The sequence below is a fragment of the Callithrix jacchus genome, chromosome 7, assembly GCF_049354715.1.
Source record: "Callithrix jacchus isolate 240 chromosome 7, calJac240_pri, whole genome shotgun sequence".
Lineage (NCBI taxonomy): Eukaryota > Metazoa > Chordata > Mammalia > Primates > Cebidae > Callithrix > Callithrix jacchus.
The window spans coordinates 149727096-149747452 of record NC_133508.1 but is presented as its reverse complement, the minus strand read 5'-3'; the positions used below and the strand labels follow the sequence as shown (position 1 = coordinate 149747452).

Genomic DNA, 20357 nt, shown 5'->3' with positions numbered 1-20357 from the left:
ACTGAAGACGGCAGGAGAGGGTAAAATACAGTCATTTGCCTGTGTGATGAGGAAAAATGTCTGAAGCCTTTCGTGCTCAGAAAGAAGCCTCTTTTTCCAGCTAGCCCTGAACCTTCTTTCTAGAACAGCTCATCGACTCAGCCAGCTCCTGTTCACTTGCATTTTTAAGGCATCTAGCCAGTGAGGTTCCTGGGTACTGACTTTCCCCAGGCTTCCTCTCAGAAGAGGGATATCTGGGCTGGGGGAGGAGAGAGTGGTGTTATTGTCTTCAGATCTGGGCTGAACTGTGAGCCCCTTCAGCAGCATCTCAGCCCCCAGGGATTGTGGCCAGAGCCTTTCGGAGGACAATGGACAGGAGGCAAGCTGTTGAAAGATTGACTTTTGGAGGCTTGGGATTTTGTCTCCTTACTTTATTCTTTCTTTTATCCATTATTCCACAAACATTTACTGAACACATACTGCGTGGTTGGCCCTATGCATTGCAGCCAGACCCTTTCCTTGCTACAGATCCCTGCTACTGGCCTTCTGCTTGCGGGGATAACCTCCAACTAGCAGGGCTTGCTTTGGGTGTAAAGGCTCAAAGGGAAGTTAATGTTGTTCTGGAGGAAGAAATCCAGAATTTCAGAACAGATCAGTGTATGCCGACTGTCACAAAGCTATAAAGGTTATGAAAGCAAGTTCCAAAATGTATAAATATTATATAACAATTTACATATAATTGTATAGTGGATCCATTTGGTTCCCCCCTCTAGCCTATCACCTTCCGTGTGCCTTTGTGGTTGGCTCTTCCTTGCCCTCCTGTCTCCTCTGCCTCTGCTGAGCTATGTTTTTACTTATCCTGCCCTCTGTTAGGTTGCCACCTTAAGATTTATCTTCTGGCTCTGTTCCATCATCCTCTCTGTCCCATACATGCCTATCTCTTACCTCTTCACCCAAGGTCAGGGTTACCCTACCTCCTGTTCCCTGCCAGTCACCCCAGAAATGGAAATCTTACCTCCTTCCCTGTTCAAGTCCAGCAGCAAATTTGAATGCAGTCCAGATTTGTTATGCAGTTCTAAATAAGGGGGTGGGAGAAACTGGGATCTCCTTCCCACATTCAGGAACCAGAGACCCTGAAGGGCCAAGGATCCTCTAGTGGCCCCGCCCCCAAGGGGCAGGGGCTGACACAGGGTTTTGGCAGAGCAGGTGAGGTTCACAGGGATCCTCAGCTCACACACTAGCTCATGGCTGTGTACACACCAGTGACAGCCCATTCCAGCTGTGCTCTCAATGGCTCCTACAGCTACCTTCCCCTCCCCTGGGAATTGATTTATTATCGTTTTTAGAGATGGGATCTCACAGTTTTGTCCAGGATGGAGTCAAACTCCTGGGGTCAAGGAATCCTCCCACCTCAGCCTCCAGAGTAGCTAGGATTACAGGCACATTCCCAGCTCTCCCATGGGACATTATAAAGTTCATCCTGTGTGATTAAAATTTAGGAGCAACTTAGGCTTATTCCTTCCTCTAGTTGCTAAAGATGAGTATCCCTCCTTCCCTGCCCCTTTCCCTCTTCCTCTTCTCTCTCCCCTTGAAATCAGAGTAAATATTTACGGTGTTTTTACCTTGCCTGGATACTGTTTCTCCTCAAGTTTACTCAGCTCTGTCTCTGTCACCTTGGGCTTCCTATAAGAGAGAAAACATACTTGTTGCTCCAGCACTGAGTTTTTCACCATGGGTCAAGGCAAGCAGGTCCAGAAAATTTGGTGGAAAGGGAGAGATGGGATAGGCAGGAGGTTAATGACAGTTCTCAGCCCAGACTACATACTTGGGAGCTATTGTAGCTGTATTAACTTCCCTCAAAGGGATTAATGCCGTCATCCTCTTCCCATGACTAGTTTGCTTGGAATTATTACTAAGGTTAGTCTATTACTATTTGCTTTAGATACTGTGTCCTCTGAGCCAAGTGAACTGGAGATAAGGGGAGGTCTGGCAGTGGACGGAGAGGGGAACATCTGCAGTGGGGCATTTGGTCCCCATCTTGAGTTCTGGTACATACCCATATTCTTTTCTTTAATGAAATGTTTTATGGAGATAATTAGAGATGCCCATGTAGTTGTAAGAAATAACACAGAGCGATCCCTTGTGAAGTTTGCCCAGCAGTTCCCCCAGTGGTAACATTGTACAAAACAATGGTACTGTATATCACAACCAGGGTATAAACATTGTACAACCAACCAATCTTATTCAAATATTCCAGTTTTACTCGTTCTGGCGTCTGTGTGTGTGTTTGCCTGTGTGCGTGTGTGTGCGCATGTGTGCGTGTGTGTGTGTGTACGTGTGTTAAGTTCATGCATCCACTGCTGCAGTCAAAAGACTCAACAGTTCCGACACCACAAGAATCTTGTGGGTTGCCCTGTAATAACCCCACCTTCTGCCCTGGGCCTGCCCTGTCCCTAACCCCTATCAACCATTTATTTTTCCATCGTTTATAAAATGTTTTCATTTCAAAAATGTTATATAAATGAGTTCATGCAATGGGTAACCTTTGGGGATTGGCTTTTTCCATTCTATACGATTCCTGGATTTTAATCCAAGTGAATCCAAGTATTGATAATCCACTTGTTTTTATTGCTGAGTAGTATTCCAAGGTACAGATGTGCCAGTTTGTTTATTTGCCTGTTGAGGAACACCTGGTATGATTCCAGTTTTTGGCTATTACAAATAAAGCTACTGTGCACAATCATGTAGAAGTTTTTATGTGAGCGTAAGTTTTAATTTCTCTGAAATAAATGCCCAAGAATGCAATTGCCCATGTTTTGTCCTTTCCATTTCTTTCTGTTTCTCTTCCTTCTGCCTCTCCCAGGCCAAGAGATAGAAATACTCATGGTTAAAAGGCACCCATTAGCCAAACAGGAAGAAAGTGCTTAATTGTGAGAGGCATCTCAAGGATTGATAGAAGTATGGGCTTGAGCAGAGACAGTGTCTGCAACGGTACCCAAGGTAGCAGCCTTCTCCTTCCAGATCCCCTCTCCTCCAACTCTGGATGCTCCACATTTGTTGAAAATGCAATCTCCTGGGTTTTTCTCAAATTTTGAAACTTGCCTGATGGTGGAAATTAAGGAAAGGAGGAGGAAAAAGTTCTGGAAGCAGCATTCGGGTCTGAAAGTTGGAGGTCCTGAGCTGAAGTCTGGCTCATCCACTGCCTTGCCCTGGATAAGTCACTTCCCCTCTCTTCCTTTTTTTTTTTTTTTCTGTCTTTGAATTGGTCTGGATGATCTCCAAGCTCTCTTTTCACTGCCACATTGTTTTTAACACCATGGAAGAGGGTGAGATTGAGCAGTCCACACGAGGATTGGGCCCATTACAGTGGCTGTATAACCATGGCCTTCCTTCCAGCCATCTACATAGGATCTTCTTCCTTCCTCAGCCATCATAAACTTTGCTTGAGACCTGTTCAGTGCGAAGCCCTGTGTTGGGTGCTAGAGATAAAAATATGCATAAGCCACATGCCCCAGCCCCCAAGAGCTAAAAACCAACCATAGAGCCCCACCAAGTTTCACATGCTGGGTGTGGTTCTGTAAATCCATTGCAAACCTCTTTATCCTGTGTGGGAAGTGATTAAATGATCCACTGCATTTGATATGACAATCTGTTGCTTTAACAGAGCCCAGGGAAAGATAAGATTAAAAGAAGTGCCACAAAAAAGAACAGGAGAATCTTTCATCTCTAGAAACTAATGAAGATGGACCCCAGATACAAGAAAAGTCTGGCTCCAAATGGTGCAGTCAAATTATGTAAGATGATAATGAGCTTGACACAACTGGATTTCCATATGAAACTCAACACCCAGCACTCACCCAAAGAAAATGCAGCCACATCCTCAAATGATGAGGAATTGGCTTGAATGTAAACGTCTAGCCAAGGGGAGGGCTGGGGCAGGATTCCCATGGAGGAGAACTGTCCTGTCCCACGGATGAATGTTCTCTGCTTGTAGAGAGGAGGAATGATAGGGCTGGTTTGCCATCATCCTTTCTCTCCCAGGTTCCCCTTTTTGTTCTCTCCTTCATCAAGAGAAGCAGTCTTCCTCAGACTTACGGGAAGATCTTTCAGGCTCAAGTCCTGGCCTCTTCCCCATTTAGAAGCCTGGGAAGGGAGGTGAATTGTTTCTGCAAGGAGATACTTCCCAGGAAGCAAGAGATATATGCCCTTTGTGCTTCTGTTGACCACCTGAACCCCTGAGTCCGTGGCCTCCTTTGAGCAGATGAACCAGCCCAGCAGGACACTTGGGGAGTGGGTGACAAGAAGAGGAAATTGCCACAATTTCCCTAGGGCTCTTCTCCTGCTTAGAGTCCATGCTGAAGTCACATGTGGGCTTGGTCAGAGGCGGGACGAGGGACCTTTTACTTCAGGATAGGTCTGTGATCCTTGTGGGCTGTTCTGCTTCCAGTAGCAAGAGCCCGAGGCTATAACTAGATCTACAGAGTCCAAACCTCAAGCTGCATTTTTTTAAACCAGCAGGAAACCTCTACCCAGTCCCTTCTCCCTCTCAGTCTCCTTCCTTAGTCCTCTCTCTGGCTGTGCTACTGTCATGGCGACACTGATTACAGTCATTAGGAGGGAGAAGGGCAGCCAGCATGCCTAATGTGTTCAGCTTCTCCCTGTGCAGGCAGAGGAGATGAGCTTGTACTGAGATACCATGCAGCCTCCTACAGTGGACCTTCTCCGCTGAAGGCTTCCCAGGTTGGAGCTGGGGAGACTTTCAGTTGTCCTAGTTAAAGCCAAGTAGTATGTGGAAATGTGTCCCATCTCCCTTCTTACGCATACCCAGTCAACTCTGACATGTACCTATGCTCATTCCCACTGTCATGCACAGCAGAATAAACATATATTAACATACACATGCAGCTGGGTACAGTGGCTCACACCTTAATCCCAGCACTTTGGGAGGCTGAGGCAGGTGGATCACCTGAGATCAGGAGTTCGAGAATAGCCTGGCCAACATGGTGAAACCCCATCTCTACCAAAAAGACAAAAATTAGCCAGGTGTGATGGTGGGTGCCTGTAATCCCAACTACCCGGGAGGCTGAGGCAGGAGAATCACTTAAACCTGAGAGACGGAGGTTGCAGTGAGCCACTGCACTCTAGCCTGGGCGATAGAGCAAGACTCAGTCTAAAAAAAAAACAAAAATATATATATATGTTCAGTCTCAAAAAAAAAAAAGAGTCATCTAAGCCAGGCATGGTGGTGTGCACCCGCATGCGTGTGTGTGTGTGTGTGTATATATATGTGTGTGTGTGTATATATATGTATGTACACACACACACATACACACACACACACACACACACACACGCATGAATCCACTCCCAAAGACAGACATACAATTGTAAATATGTTTATTAACTTTAAAAATTGAGAACCGGCCGGGCGTGGTGGCTCATGCCTGTAATCCAAGCACTTTGGAGGCCGAGGCGGGAGGATTACCAGAGATCGGGAGTTCAAGACCAGCCTGACCAACATGGTGAAACCCCGTCTTTAAAAATAATAATAAAAAGAAATAATAAATAAAAATTGAGAACCTACTGTTTATTGGGCGTACGTCAGTAAATAAGGCAAAACTCCCACCTTGGAGTTTACATTTCAGTGGAGAGAAAGAGAAAGTATCAAGATAAATATATGAAATATGGATTACCTTAGTAATAAGTGCTAAGAAAAAAAATTGCAGAGGAGTTAAGAAGTATTGAAGGGCACATAGGCACATGCCTTGCTTTTCTCATAGTTAATATTTAGGGAACTAATATATGCAGAAAACTGTACTGTTCCCTAGAGGAGAATCAGGACAGCTATCACATACGCTCCTCTAAGGAGTTTGCAGCCTAGTTAGAGATAAGAAATACCCCAACTGTGTAGCACATGGCATTTTGCAATACCGAGTAGATAAAGGTCATGAAACCTTTGGGAGTAGAGAGCTTGGATGAGTGATATTTCTCCTGCCAGGATTATACTCAGGCTGGAGAGATGAGTGGAAACTCCTGGGAATTCTGACCTGACCAAGCTGTGCAAAGTGGGTACACAATGTCTCAGACCAAATCCCTGGATCTATAACTGGAGATGCATGAGGCTGGAGAGAAACAGCCTCATCCCCTTCATCAGGTGTCACCAGGCTTGCTGTCTTTCTGTATCATGGTCTCCCTCATTCTTTTATTATCTCTGCCAATCACAGAAGGCCCGCCTTGCCAGGATCCGTGTGGCCAAAACAGGCAGTTCCAATGCATACCTGCACAGCAAGCGCAACGGGCTCCTCAACGAGGCACTGGAGCTGACGGTAGGTGCCTAGAGGGCCTGGGCCGGGGAACGTCAAGGGGCAGATGGGCTTGTTTTCTCTTTCTGGGGACACCGGCACTTCCACCCCAGAGCCCCAGTAGGAACCCCAAGGAGGATATGTTTCCAAACTTTCCTCAGGTAGCAGCCCCCGTTCACACACCCCTCCCATAGGATTATCACCACTACCTCTAAACCAGGTTTAGACCAGGGGCCCCTGAGCCCAAAGGCTAGCATGTTCAATGCTGACCCTGAAATTTGGTCAAATAAAAAAATTTGATTTTTCTATAGCCCTTTGACCTTTAGTGGAGAAATGAAGGAGCTGCAGAGGGGAAGAGCCACCAGCTTTTTACTCAGTCTCTCTTTCTTTTTTCACTAGGGCACCCCAGAAGAGGAGCACATGGGCAAGACCACCTCACTCATCGAGAGCCAGCATCATCACCTGCTGCACTGCCTGGAAAAAACCACTGTGAGTCCCAGCCCATGGCCACCTCCTTTTCATCACTGACCCTGACCCTTTTCTAAGGCTGTATTCATATCTTCACTCTGGGACCGAAGTCAAAGTCTGTCCCCTTCAGATCCAAAAGGTAGTGATGAGATCTATCAGCCCACAGATGGAAGATCCTGAGGAGCGGGGCAAGGTCAGCAGGGTGGGAGGCCAGCACTGTTTTGCAGGAGCATTGAGGAGGTCACTCCCCCAGCCTCCCACATAGCCCACACTCATCCCCACAGCCCGTTTCTTGATTTCTGAGGACTTAGGGCTCTGCCTATCAGTTTCTAACTTCCGATGGGTATTACCCTTCAAAGCTTGGGCTGAATTTGTATAGGACGGTGGAGAAGAGTGTTCACTTCCGTCCTGCCTCTGGGGCTGGGTTGATGCAGCCTGTGGGCCCCTTGGCTCCCTACATCCTCCTGCAGACAGTGTATGAAGGAGGCAGTGCATGTATTTCTCCAGCCAAGATTCATCAGCACTGCTCCCCTCAACCCCGCCCTTGGCTCCCTACATCCTCCTGCAGACAGTGTATGAAGGAGGCAGTGCATGTATTTCTCCAGCCAAGATTCATCAGCACTGCTCCCCTCAACCCCGCCCTTGGCTCCCTACATCCTCCTGCAGACAGTGTATGAAGGAGGCAGTGCATGTATTTCTCCAGCCAAGATTCATCAGCACTGCTCCCCTCAACCCCGCCCTTGGCTCCCTACATCCTCCTGCAGACAGTGTATGAAGGAGGCAGTGCATGTATTTCTCCAGCCAAGATTCATCAGCACTGCTTCCCTCAACCCCGCCCTTGGCTCCCTACATCCTCCTGCAGACAGTGTATGAAGGAGGCAGTGCATGTATTTCTCCAGCCAAGATTCATCAGTACTGCTCCCCTCAACCCCGCCCCTGCCCAATCACCCTGTGGTTCTCAGGGAGTCCAGATGCTAACAGCCTGATTGTTAAAACAGAGCCATGGCTTAGGGTGCCACAGCTGGAGTTGGAATGATGCTTGTGCCTAACTGTCAGACTGAAAGGAAGGGCAGTGGGGCCAACCCTGGACCCTTGGCAGAAAGTGCTAGGAATAGTAGACAGGGAAGAGAGGTTAGGATAGAAAAGCCAAAGAGAAACAAAGTGAAAGCCTTCTTGTTCCTTTCTAGAACCTCCTCCCCAAAGAGTCTATAGTCAGGGCTCAGTACCCTAAGGAAGGAACTTCCTAATTCTAAATGTTCCACATCCTGGCCTCCCAGATGTAGAGAGAATAAACATTAGATGACTCCTTTTATCGGGGTGAGGGGCCAGGACAGAATCTTGCTATGTTGCCCAGGCTGGTCTTAAAACTCCTGGCCTCAAATGATCCTCCCATCTCGGCCTCCCAAGTAGCTGGGACTACTGGTACACACCACCATGCCTGGCTTAGTTGACTCTTTTTTTTTTTTTGGAGACAGAGTCTCACTCTGTTACAGGCTGGAGTGCAGTGGTGTGATCTCAGCTCACTACAACTTCCACCTCGGGTTAAGTAATTCTCCTGCCTCAGCCTCCTGAGTAGCTGGGACTACAGGCATGTGCCACTATGCGCAGCTAATTTTTGTATTTTTAGTAGAGATGGGGTTTAACCATGTTGACTAGGATGGTCTCGATCTCCTGACCTTGTGATCCGCCCATCTCAGCCTCCCAAAGTGTGGGATTGCAAGCGTGAGCCACCGTGCCTGGCCAAGATGACTCTATCTGAGCCAAATGCAGATACTGTGGATGACAGCTGAACCTAATAAGGACTTCCAAAATGGGAAGGTGTTCTGCAAACCCTAGTTTACAGGATTTATCATCAAGAACCTATATTCACATCTAGACTTTGTCTCAAAGACTCTGAGTTTGCCAAAGGGATAGGCCCAGACCCAACTGCCCTTTCCAAGTTGCATGTGCTGGGTGGAATGTATACATTGAAAGGATATGGGTGAAATATTTGGGTTTGAAGGGATGGAATGTTGGCATTAAAGAAGTGAGATTTTAGAATTGAGAGATGGAATGCTGGCATTGAAGGGATGGAATGCTGAATTTGAGGGAAAGAATGTTGGATTGTGGGGATGAGATATTGGGATTAAAGCTCTGGAATGCTGGATTTTAGGGGAGGAATGTTGGGATCAAGGGATGGAATGTTGGGATGGGGAGGCAGAATGTTGGGATGGAAGGAGTGAATGTTGGGATTAAGCAGGGTGTTGCTGGGGCTCAAGGGTGGAATGTTGGGATGAAGCGGGCAGAATGTCGGGAATGAGGGGTGGAATGTTGGACTCAAGGGGTGGAATGCCAGGATGGAGAGATTGAATGTCAAAACTCGCTTGGGAATGCTGGAATGTACAATCAATGGTGTTTTTATCTTCTGTTGGCATGTTGTCCTGTAGGGGTTGTCCTATCTTGTGGATGATCCCCTGTTATCTGTTCGAACCTCCACCATCAAGGTATAACTTTTTAAAAATTCAATTGATGTTTTTCTCTCTGATACTTCTGAGTCTGTGGATTCTCCCCTTTTCACCCCCTGGCCCGGTCATGTGCATGTGCTGCTGATTCTTCCGGGGCTCCTCCTACCTCTGCTGTCACACCCAGCACCAGCTCAGGCTTCTAGTTTCTTGTGCTGAACCACCCAACTGTCTTTCCAGTTCCCTCTTTGGACCTCCCCAGGGGCGTGGTGGAACATGGCACCAGTGCTGGTGTCCTGTGACTCTCCATGTGCCACATCTGTCTGTGCCACCTCCCAGCTCTGTGGGAACTCCTGGTATTTGCCGCCAGGCTGGTCTTTCTCTGAACTCCATTCTCATGCCTTTTCTCTTCAGACTTTCTCCTTACTCTGGCAGCCTTGGCCAGACCAATAATGCCATAGATTTGTAGTCACCTTGGCCAAACAGCCAATTTTTAGTTATCCTGGGTTCAGCTATACCCCATCCCAATGGCCTCCATTCAGGAGACAGTTAGAAATCCCTTCCCATGCTTACATTTGACCTAGGGAATCCTGTATATTAAGGACTCATATCCCATAATCAGGTGGGGGGGTGGGGAAGAAAGAAACCCTATCCCTAACAGTTTGCCCTTGGATCAGTTGGCCTTCAGGATCTATGCTCTCGTGGTTCTGTGAATGACCCTCATGTTTGAAAGGTTTTGTCACATCCTTATTCATTAAATCCAGGAAAGACAACCTAGCATAACTACTACCCACAGCCAGTGACTCCTTCTCTGCCACCTCTGGCAAATCCTGTGCAGAGCCTGGAAAGCAAAGCCTTTGCATCTAGCTGTGATGATGCCGCTGAATCCCTCTGTGTCTTCTATATCCCTTCAGCTCAAAGCTGTAGGTGGCGTACATGTCACATCATGATTGCACAACTGGAGTCCTTACCCTTTGAGCTGATGCCCAAGGCTGCCAATATGATTCTCCTTCTGTCCTCATTGGATGCCCATGGGACATCTCCCCTCTTCAATGCTTAGCTGTAATCCAGGCAGCTGGGAGGCCTTCCTTCAAGGTCCAGAACAGACACAGGCGCATACAGAGTATAGGAGCTCACCTCTCTCCTCCCTACCTTCTTTTCCTACTTCTTCTCCTTCTGCCTCCCACAGAACCATGAGTTTATTGATGAGCAGATGTTTGAGCAGAACTGCATGGAGAGTTCAATGCAGAACTATCCGTCCACAAGAAGTCCCTCATTGTCCAGCCACGCAGGCCTCACTACCACCTGCTGCTCCCGTCGCAGTAAGAAGACCACACACCTGCCCAATTCTAACCTGCCAGCTACTCGCCTGCGTAGCATGCAAGAGCTCAGCACGATCCACATCCAGGGCAGTGAGCAGCCCTCCCTCACTACCAGGTGGGTGGCTTCCATCCCATCACCCCCAAAGGCTTGAGTCATCACAGAACCAGACAATTGCAGCATTAGGAGAACCTTGAGGATCATCTAGGCGCTCCCCTTATCTAATGCATGAGCCCCTCTACCTTCCTCCTTTCCTTGCAAGGTAACCCAAAGGCCCTTCATGTGCTGTTGGAGTAGGTACTATAGCAGTTTAGGCTGAAAATGGGATTAGATAACAGGGGGGAAAAAAAACTTTAAAAAGAATTATATATATATGTACACATGTAAAATAATATGTCTATAGATACACAAAATAACCTGCTCTAGTACAAGGAATGGACCAATCATTTTCTCAAGAAACAATTTTCATATTTGCATTACTCATGGCTTAACCTAGGCTGGTTTTGAATCCCAGAGACTGACTTTTCCCTCCCTCTCTGCTTATATTTAGGCCACTTCCCACTACCTCCAAATGGGTTGCAGAGAATTCAGGGAATGCAAATGCCAAATGCCACAAATGATAGGTAAACAATCACTGGGGGGGAAATGTACACTCTGAAATTCAAAGTCCAATATACCCATCTTTGTAATTGCTAGTAGTTAGGAATAATAATTAGAATGGGTAATTACAGGCTGATTACAAAAGGCAGAGATAGAGGGACAACAGAATATCCTCCTAGTTATCATGAGCAAGAAATGTAAGGGGTCAAGGAAGGTTTGGGACGCTGGCCAGCAGGAACCATCATCAACTCACTCTTTTCTATCCCAGTCGCTCCAGCCTTAATTTGAAAGCAGACGACGGACTGAGACCAAACTGCAAAACATCCCAGATCACCACAGCCATCATCAGCATCCCCACCCCCCCAGCGCTAACCCCAGAGGGGGAAAGTCGGCCACCCCCTGCCAGCCCAGGCCCCAACACGAACATTCCTTCCATAGCCAGCAATGTTGTCAAGGTCTCCGCCTTGTAAAACCACTGGACAGAGGGCCAGAGGGGGTAGTGGGGAATGAAGGGGACTGGCATGTTGGTGGGTGGCCACTGGGACCACTCCCTCCCCCTTTCCCCACTATTTCTGCCTGCCTCATTGTACCCCTAGCACTGAGACTTGTGCCTGGAAGGAAAAAGAGGCAACAAAGGGGCACCTGAGGTTCATGCTGCTAGCGTGGACATAGCCCTGTGATACTGCATCTCACTGGGGCCAGAGGAAGGGAGGGAGGGTGGGGGGGTCGGGGATGGGCCAGTGGGGGATGTAGGCTATGTGCCAGGACAGGGCCTGGATGGAGGAGCCTCAGACTCAGACCAAATAACAATTGTTTCTGGAGACCCAGTGAGGAAAATACAAGACCAAGAGCAGCAACAAGGCCAAGTTGTCACAAGCAAAACAGGAAGAAAATATAACACTGTGTATTTAAGCACCTTTTTCAAGGCTCTTAATGGATAATATTTATTCATGGGAAAAGGTGGAAAACAAAAACACCAACGGATTTTTGTGAAGTGTTTTTCTCCATGGACCCAACACCTTTGAACCAAAACAATGAATTTTGTGAGGGATTTTTTTTTCTCCTTTTATAGCAAAAGCTTTTAGGCTAAGAAGTCAGTTATTGCTGAGTTCTCTCTCCATTCCCCCAGGTGGGTGAGGTCAACTGAGCCTGGGCCCCCACTGCCCAGCTGACCTGCACAGAGCTGCCAAGTGACCACACGGCAATCCTTACCCTCTGTCTGTCCCTGTCTCCTTTGTCTCTGTACCTCTCTGCTTACCCCTGGCTGTTTCTGTGTCCAGCCATCTGTCTCTACCTGGATCCTATGATCCTGAAACACGTCAGTAAAGCCTTCTTCATCACTGCCACGCACAACAGACTTGTGCCTGGGAGTTCTACCTGTGTGAATGCAATTGCAGAGGAGGAAAGAATGAAGCAAAAATTGGGAGAGTTTAGGGGTGAGGGAAGTCTACCCCACAGAACAGAGGTGCTTCCCTTGGGGTTGGAACCACTGTTGTCTGCAGTTTCCGTTTCTGGGAAAGAAAGGGAATGACCAGATTTATCACACTGGAATCTTGAAAAGGCAAATTGCCAACACGTGAGAAGCGGTCGACTCTGGTATGTGCCAGTGAAGGGAGAACAGAAGAACCCAGGGCTCGCAGCTGCAGCCAGTCATTACGGCACCTTGCTATGAACCCTTCCTTCAGGACCGGCCATAAAGCCCATCCAAGAGCCCTTCCAAGAGGCCCTGGGAGTAGTTTCCTCCAGAAAGGGCAGTGGTATGAGGAGCAAGATTTCTCTGACTTATGTCACACCAGAGGCAACTCCCATGCAGAAGCTGTTGGAATGGTAAGCCTGTGTGCCTCATGAAAAATGCCTCAAAGCATGAAAGCAAGTAAGAGATTCTAGATACTCTTACCTGCTATGAAAGATGCCTTGATGGCTGAAGAGGCTTCAGCCAGATCTCTCTGAAGATAGCTGAAATGAGGGAGAAGCCTAATCACCTCTGTGCAAGCAAAGGAGTGAAGCTTATTTCTTGAACACCTGGACAACATATCTGTTCAACTAGCTTGCAGGCTGGTGGAGCTGCGGATAGCATTTCCAGAATGCTTCTAATCATTGTTCACTGCTTATATCAGAGTAGGTGGGCCTCAGGGTTAGTGACAAGTCCTTTCCTGCCCTTCCCAGCCCCCAGTCACCTTGCTGCAGTCTCTGTAGCCTGGGCTCTGAAATATATGAGGTCCTCAGGAGCTGCCTATCCATCCTACAGCTTAGTGGTTAGCTGTCTAATTGTAGGCCAAGGATTTCTCTGCCCACCACAGACATGTAAATGAGTTTCACTGGCCAGGAACCTAAAAACACCCGTCATGGGCTTCCCTATGACCCCAGCTTGATTGACCGTGTAGGCAGAGAAAGTCAAAAGCTTTTGAGGTGGCACCTAACCAGAATGTGGGCAGTAGGCAGAGGAGAGGGAGCCTTCTTTCTATCTTTATCTCCTTATTCTTATCCTCATTGACCACAAGCTGATTTCTTTCTCTGGGTCTAGCCCCAAGGATTTCCCCCTGATGTGGTAATGGAGTGGTTCTTGCCCTCTGAGCTTACAGACTAAGAAGGTAGAAAGGCTTTACAACTGCAGAGTACACGTGTATACAAACAACCAACCTCAACACATCAGAGAATACAGACTTAAATCAATTCACTTCACATACACATCTCATTAGAAGACTAGGCTAAACTTCACTTAGCAGGCAAATGACTAGAAAAAAAATTTTCTCTTAAAAAAGAGTAATAGAGCAAAATTAGGAGTGTCTAAGTATCTTAGTTATACTTCATAAGATCTGACTGGGGTAAGAGATTAAGAGGTAAATAGGGCCAGGCATGGTGGCTCACGCCTGTAATCCCAGCACTTTGGGAGGTCAAGGCGGGCAGATCACCTGAGGTCAGGAGTTCAAGACCAGCCTGGCCAACATAGTGAAATCCCATCCCTACTAAAAATACAAAGATTAGCCAGGCCTGGTGGTGGGCACCTGTAATTCCAGCTACTTGGAAGGCTGAGTGGGAGGACTGCTTGAACCCGGGAGGCAGAAGTTGCATTGAGCTAAGATCAAGCCACCACACTCCAGCCCAGGCGACAGAGAGTGACTCAGTCTCAAAAAAAAAAGAAGAGGTAAATTGGACTGTGGTTGCATACACATACAAATTGCCTGTGATGAATTTAAGAACAGGTCATTACAGGATTAGAATAACGACAGATTCAACAAAGGATCTGTTTGATAGGGCACCAAAGGAACATTTTACTGGTTCCCACAAAAGTTAATAAATGTTAAATATCATGTCCCAAGCAATTTCCCATGTTTTATTGATCCTAATCAACAGAATGTTTTGTGTTCCTTCTATTTCATGTTCAGACCCCACATCACGCCACTTCCTAAAAGACCATTAGAGCATTCTCTTCTTCTCCATCCTCCATTGTAGCTTTAGCCAGAGATAAAAGATTCGGCTCACTTCTGGTTCAAAAAATGTCATCAACCTTTGGAAAATGGCTCATCGACACTACAGAACACAGCAAGATGACACTGCTAAAGGGTACTGTAAGAAAACACAAGGTCCAAAGTATGCTGAATCAGTTTCAGAAGTATAACTCATTGGTCAGTGACTGAAATACCAGGATATCAGGGTTTTCTGGGGGCCAATAGCTTTCTGATGCAATGACTCTTGAGCTTTGATAGTTCATGAACCACTTTGACATAATAAAAGATTCTCAAAACCACCTATTCTATTCAATCCCACTCAGCATTAAGGGAGGTGGGGTGTTAAAAAAAAAAAAAAAAAAAAAAAAAGAAAGAAAAAAGAAAAAAGAAACCTAATAGCTACATTCAAATGTGAAATGAATGGGAACCTAGAAAATATAGTACTAAGAGCATAGCAGAACTAGAAGATATTTAAGAATATCTCATTCATTTTACAGTATAGAAAAATGAGACCCAGAGAAATTAAATGACTTGTTCAAGGTCATGCAGTCACTTAATGACAGAGCTGAGACCAAACCGCAAGTCTTTTGGCTATCAGTCTAACGCATTTTCTACCACACCCACTGCCTCTCAGAGCAGTGATGCTTTGGAGAAGATCCATCAAAGAACCCATACTGTAATTAGAGACACAGTCGTACATAAATGTCAATATGGCTTGGACACAGCCCTTGGAAATCACCTGACTGTACCAATACAAACCATACTTTGGAAACGTCCATTCTCTGGACAGAACCATCTATGGACTATTGATTTTGTCAGAAATCAGTGAAGAAGAGTCAAGTTTTTTTCAGTCAAATATTTTCTCTTCTCAATGAAGAAAAGGCTAGGACAATGATATTTTGAAGCGTACCTTTGATACTCCCTGTGGTCCTTACTATAGTTTGTGATGGTAGTAGGTAAAGAAGCTAAACCCTTGATTCAAAGAGAGGAAAACATGTGGAAAGAAACGGAATGATTTCCAAGTTCACATGGCAAGTTAGTAGCAGAACCATTATTGCAATCCAGGACTGAAGACATCTTGTCCTGGTATTTCTCCCCTGCATCACGTTGCACTGCTCTGAGCCTTGCTTATATTTTTAACACCTGGATTTCCAGGGTGGTGACTTGGGGGAGGGAAGCATTCAATTCAGAACCACCTTGAACCAGATCTCTAGAAACAAATTCTGTACTATTTCTCCTTCATCCTGTTTTCATAACTAGTGCCAAGCTCAGGACTAATTGCATAGACTCCCTTTCAAAAGACCAATAGATATTCTCAGTGACAGTTGAACACATTAGTTAACAGTTCCACAGAATTTGAACAGAACTTAAAGTGGACAGTTAATGCTGATCTATGATTAACAAAAACATCAACTTGCGGATATGCTGATTTTATCCAGTTTTCAAAATATGATTCCTACAGTTCAGGATATCACTTACTTGTTAGATTGTAGACAAGGAAAGTGGCCATTGAGACATTATGTACTTAAGAGTTTTTCCTTGTTTAAGTTTTGCAGAGGTAGTGGTTGAAAGTTGAGCTGACACTAGATTTTGAGGTTATTAATGAATTCCAGTTGTCAAGTCTCCCCCACTTCAATTACCAGGTAACTATAAGGCAAAAATATCCCAATGCTGCGAACTTAAGGCAATATTCATTTCCTTTCTACACTGCTACTTGGTATGGTAACCGTGACAAACTTTTATTTTCCCTTTCTGATTTCCTAATGAAATATCATTATTTGCACAGTTTTAAAGTGACTAAATGAAGGAAAAACATTGTTATGACCCATAACCCTTGGATGGAGCCCAAATAGCATCATGAAGAGCATCATTAAAACTAAGAGAAAGTGGCTATCAGAAAACGAAACAGCTTTAAAGGGGTTCCTTTTAAGTCTTGTTTTCTATTCAGAATGTCCTATGTTTTTTCTCAAGTGTGGGAATGACATTTATCTTAGCAGGTTACTCAACTACACTGGATGATGTCACTCTAACCAGTGTAGGGCACTGACCCAAGTTCTGGGGGGCTCCTTGGACCAATGGACTATTTTACAAACCTGGGAGGTGGGAGGGATGGTATATTTTTGATAATCAGACATTCCAATGTAATGTTTTCCTTAGAGGTCACACCCTCCCCCCATTAATGTCATCGTGAGACACATCAAGTGTGTTCTTTTCTATTTTCGTATAATAAATGGGCTTTGCTTATTAACATCACAATGGCAAAGAAGAAATATACTGTACAAAACTGCAGGAAGATAAAACATGAAAACTTTCTATGAAAAAAAATTCTTGAGTTTCCTGTTGTCTTCTTTTGAAACTGTAGTGCATATGTTAAAACGTGTATATCATTTACAGTATTGAGTCAGTACTGCTGTACCTGATGTATCCAATCTGGATTAAACAAACTATGTGCCACAAACCCTAAAATGACTGTTTCTTTGAATACTGAATCTCCTTTCCTCCCAAAGGTGCTGGTATATCCTAGAAAATAAGTATAATTTGAACAAAGATCGGCTTTCTACCTTGCTAAAGAAAATTCAGACTCTTAGAAGGGTTATTAAAGGCCTAGTGCAAGCTTCCCATCCCATCCCTCAATGTAAACATAAACAATTCCTCTGTGATATCCCTGAGGGTTCTTGCCTGCTTGTATGCTGTTTACCGATGTCCACTGTCTAACAGGTAAAGCATTTGGTTTTATTTATCAACCGCCCTGTTTTGAAGACTGACCCCATATTACTGAAAGAAAATCTGACTGTATCAGTCCTGGTTCTGCTGAGTACCAAGTTCTCAAACTAAAAAGAAAACTCAAAATTAAATGCTATATGGGGTATTATAGAAAGCCTGGCAATCAGATGGCAGAATTCAAGTTTAGATTTTGGCACTTAATTGTGACTTCATATCAGTAACTCCCTCTTGGCTTCCATTAGTTTCCTCTTTTTAAAAATGGAGAATTGTAATGGCATGTGCTTGTAGTTCCAGTTACTTGGCAGGCTAACGCAGGAGGATCCCTTGAGCCCAGGAGTTCAAGTCCAGCCTGGAGAACACAGTAAGACCCTCATCTCCAAAAAAACAAAAAACAAAAAATGGGGATTGGATTAGTTATCTTGAAAATCTGTTCCAACCTTAACAATTGACTTAGGTGATGAGACGGACCGGTAGTCTGTTTCACCATGTGGCAACGAGGAGAATCCTTTTAATTTCCCCACAACAACCAGATCCTGATGAAAACAGTAATAGAAATGGAACATTAAAACAAATACATGATGCCCAAAGGCCCTAGAAGTTAGCTGTGAAATTCATTTTAATTGATGCTCACATCCTTATCACCCACTAGGTGTCGCTGCAGACCCACAGCCCAAATAATTGTTGGGTAGAAAATAACCGGAAACCAGATGTGCATTGAGCAGTTCGTGTTTTTTCATTAACATGCACTAAATGTCAAGTGAATGTGCTTGTGCATAGAGGTACAAAAAAATAAACACATTCTGCCAAAACAAGTCAATAACCTTGTGATGGAGTTCTACTGTCAGCTATGGTTATCAAAAATACATACTTTTAAAAGACTAACGTAGATTTAAAAACCCTAAAACTTCAAAGTACTCCCTTGTCTCAGAGTGATCCACAAGTACTATAATTTATGTTCAATTATTTTTAGTATCTGGGGCTGAAGTTTGCCTTTAAACCACATTTTTAAAAGGTTAATAAATATTACTGTAATATCTAAGCTACTTGAGAAAATATTACTTTTAATCACCCAAAATAATTGATATTCTAAGTCAGAATTATTCAAAGTAGCAGGTTTCTCAAAGACCTCTCTACATGTTAATATTACCAGCTGTAATTCAAGTTACAGCTTATTGCTTAACATGAATAGTTGCAATAAATGTATTGATGTAAAAGTATTCACAAATTCAGACATTTAACCAATTCACAGTAGCCTTCATCCACATTACTTGAATTTATAAAGGCTTTCTGTATTTATAAATTTGATTATCCTTTTCCTTAACTAGAAACTATCTTTTCTTCAGCCTGTCATATGATTAAATCTTAGAACTAGAAGGGATCCTAAAAATCTCCTAGTCCAACTTTCATTTTATTGATAAGAAAACGACCATGAAAGGTTAAATGACTGGTACAAAGTTAAAAAGTAGGTAGCAGCAGTCTGAACCAGGACAAGTACCCTTTTCAACGGTTCCTGACAGATTATGGAAACATGCACCTAGACTGATAATTAAAAAAAAAAAAAAAAATCTTTCCCACACTAAGATAAGTCACAAACAAATAGTAGCCTGGGGAAGATTCTTTCCACATCCACCACTATAGCTACCTCTGTTATTTAAGAATTTGGTAGCTGCCATATTCCTGGTAAATGCTTGTAGAAATTGAAGCAATTAGTATTTTTGTATGTTATACATATGCTCACCTCTAGCTTATTTTTCAGTGTGGGGGAAAAAACACAAACACAAAATAGAGAATCCAATTAATTTGAAGACTAGTGGGTAGGTAACCTAATCTCTAATTAAGATGCAGTAGTACCCTAATTAAAATCCCCTAGCAATGACAAACTGAAATTGGCTATATTGTAGGGGAAAGGATAGAAAAAGTAAATTCAATTATGTATCAATGAAAGGGTCTTATTTAAATGTGTAATAAAAATCTCTACTTAATGACATACTGGACCTAATTATGGATTTGCTATCTACATTATTAATTAATGTAAAATACTGACACATGTAAGAAAAGCCTAACATTGCCCAATCCAAATGACAGGAATCCAAGTTAAATAGGAGTTTAGAACTGTGTTATCTAAGTGTTGGACAATAAATGAAAATGGCTGTGGGTGTTTGCCGACAGCTCTGGGGAAAGTGTTTTATACTACTTAGACAAGTATGTACACAAGAAAGAGCTTTCCTTTTAAAAAGTGAATACACATCTCTATACACAAGTGGTTCTCTCACCAAAAATCCAGTTCACAGAAAGGTTTGGGAACCAAAAGCTTAATCATGAAAGGACTTCCAAAGGAAAAAAAGGAAAGAATATGTAATTTTTAATTATATTTTTCTAAATCATAATTTACAGATGCATCAGCTGAAAAAAACAATAGCTCCTCTTGGATTCTAGCGGTAAAAACTGGGAAGAATTTTCTAGAAGACACAAGATTAGGATGCACTGAGAACTGTCTAAAGAGAATCAATTCCAGCTTCCAATAAATACTTAAAACTCAGAGCATACCATCAGAGCAGGTCACTTGTTAACCTGGACTATATAGATGAACTTCAGAGGGTCTAGGAACCCCTTGAAATGACATTCACAATTCTGTGTTTATGGAATGAGAAATTTCCTGGGTTCAATCTATAGCTTTCAGCTAATTCATAAAAGGATCTAAGAACCAAAAAAGATTGAGCTGCTCCTCCATCTGAGCAACATAAATAAGACAGCCACTGATGACCCTCAGCTATTTAAATTCACAGTAAAAATGTGGACAGCTTTCACAACCTCAAGACATTCAAAAGATAAACAATAAACATGTAAATGTTTAACTAAATTTGTTTTTAATAAAAACAATTATTTTTACTGGAAGCAAATAGATCAAATCAAATACCTTTAGGAAAATCTAAAGCAATGTTTATTCCCTCCTGCCTAAACCTAAAACAAGAGGATTTTCTGATCTACCATGCTACAAATTTCTACAAGAATGCACCTCTAAAGAAGGAAATGCAGCCCAAGCCATTTGTAAAGAACTCCACAGCGAACTAACA

The 20357-nt window shown here is 44.1% G+C and overlaps 1 protein-coding gene across 6 annotated transcripts in view; it reads left to right on the top strand.

The window, feature by feature from the left end:
* The window catches only part of KCND3 (potassium voltage-gated channel subfamily D member 3), a 224581-nt gene extending 207556 nt beyond the window's left edge, over nt 1–17025 (top strand). For 2 of the 6 annotated variants that reach the window (XM_009001880.5, XM_002751226.6), the window contains exons 4-8: nt 6204–6305; nt 6681–6770; nt 9176–9232; nt 10380–10627; nt 11379–17025. In XM_009001880.5, the coding sequence (XP_009000128.1) occupies nt 6204–6305; nt 6681–6770; nt 9176–9232; nt 10380–10627; nt 11379–11580 (699 nt within the window). In that variant the 3' untranslated portion in view covers nt 11581–17025. Of the gene's footprint in view, nt 1–6203; nt 6306–6680; nt 6771–9175; nt 9233–10379; nt 10628–11060; nt 11134–11378 lie in introns of all 6 variants that reach the window. The other 4 variants (XM_002751227.7, XM_054236647.2, XM_009001881.5 and 1 more) reach the window with 3 other exon arrangements.
* Nucleotides 17026–20357: the final 3332 nt, after the last annotated feature.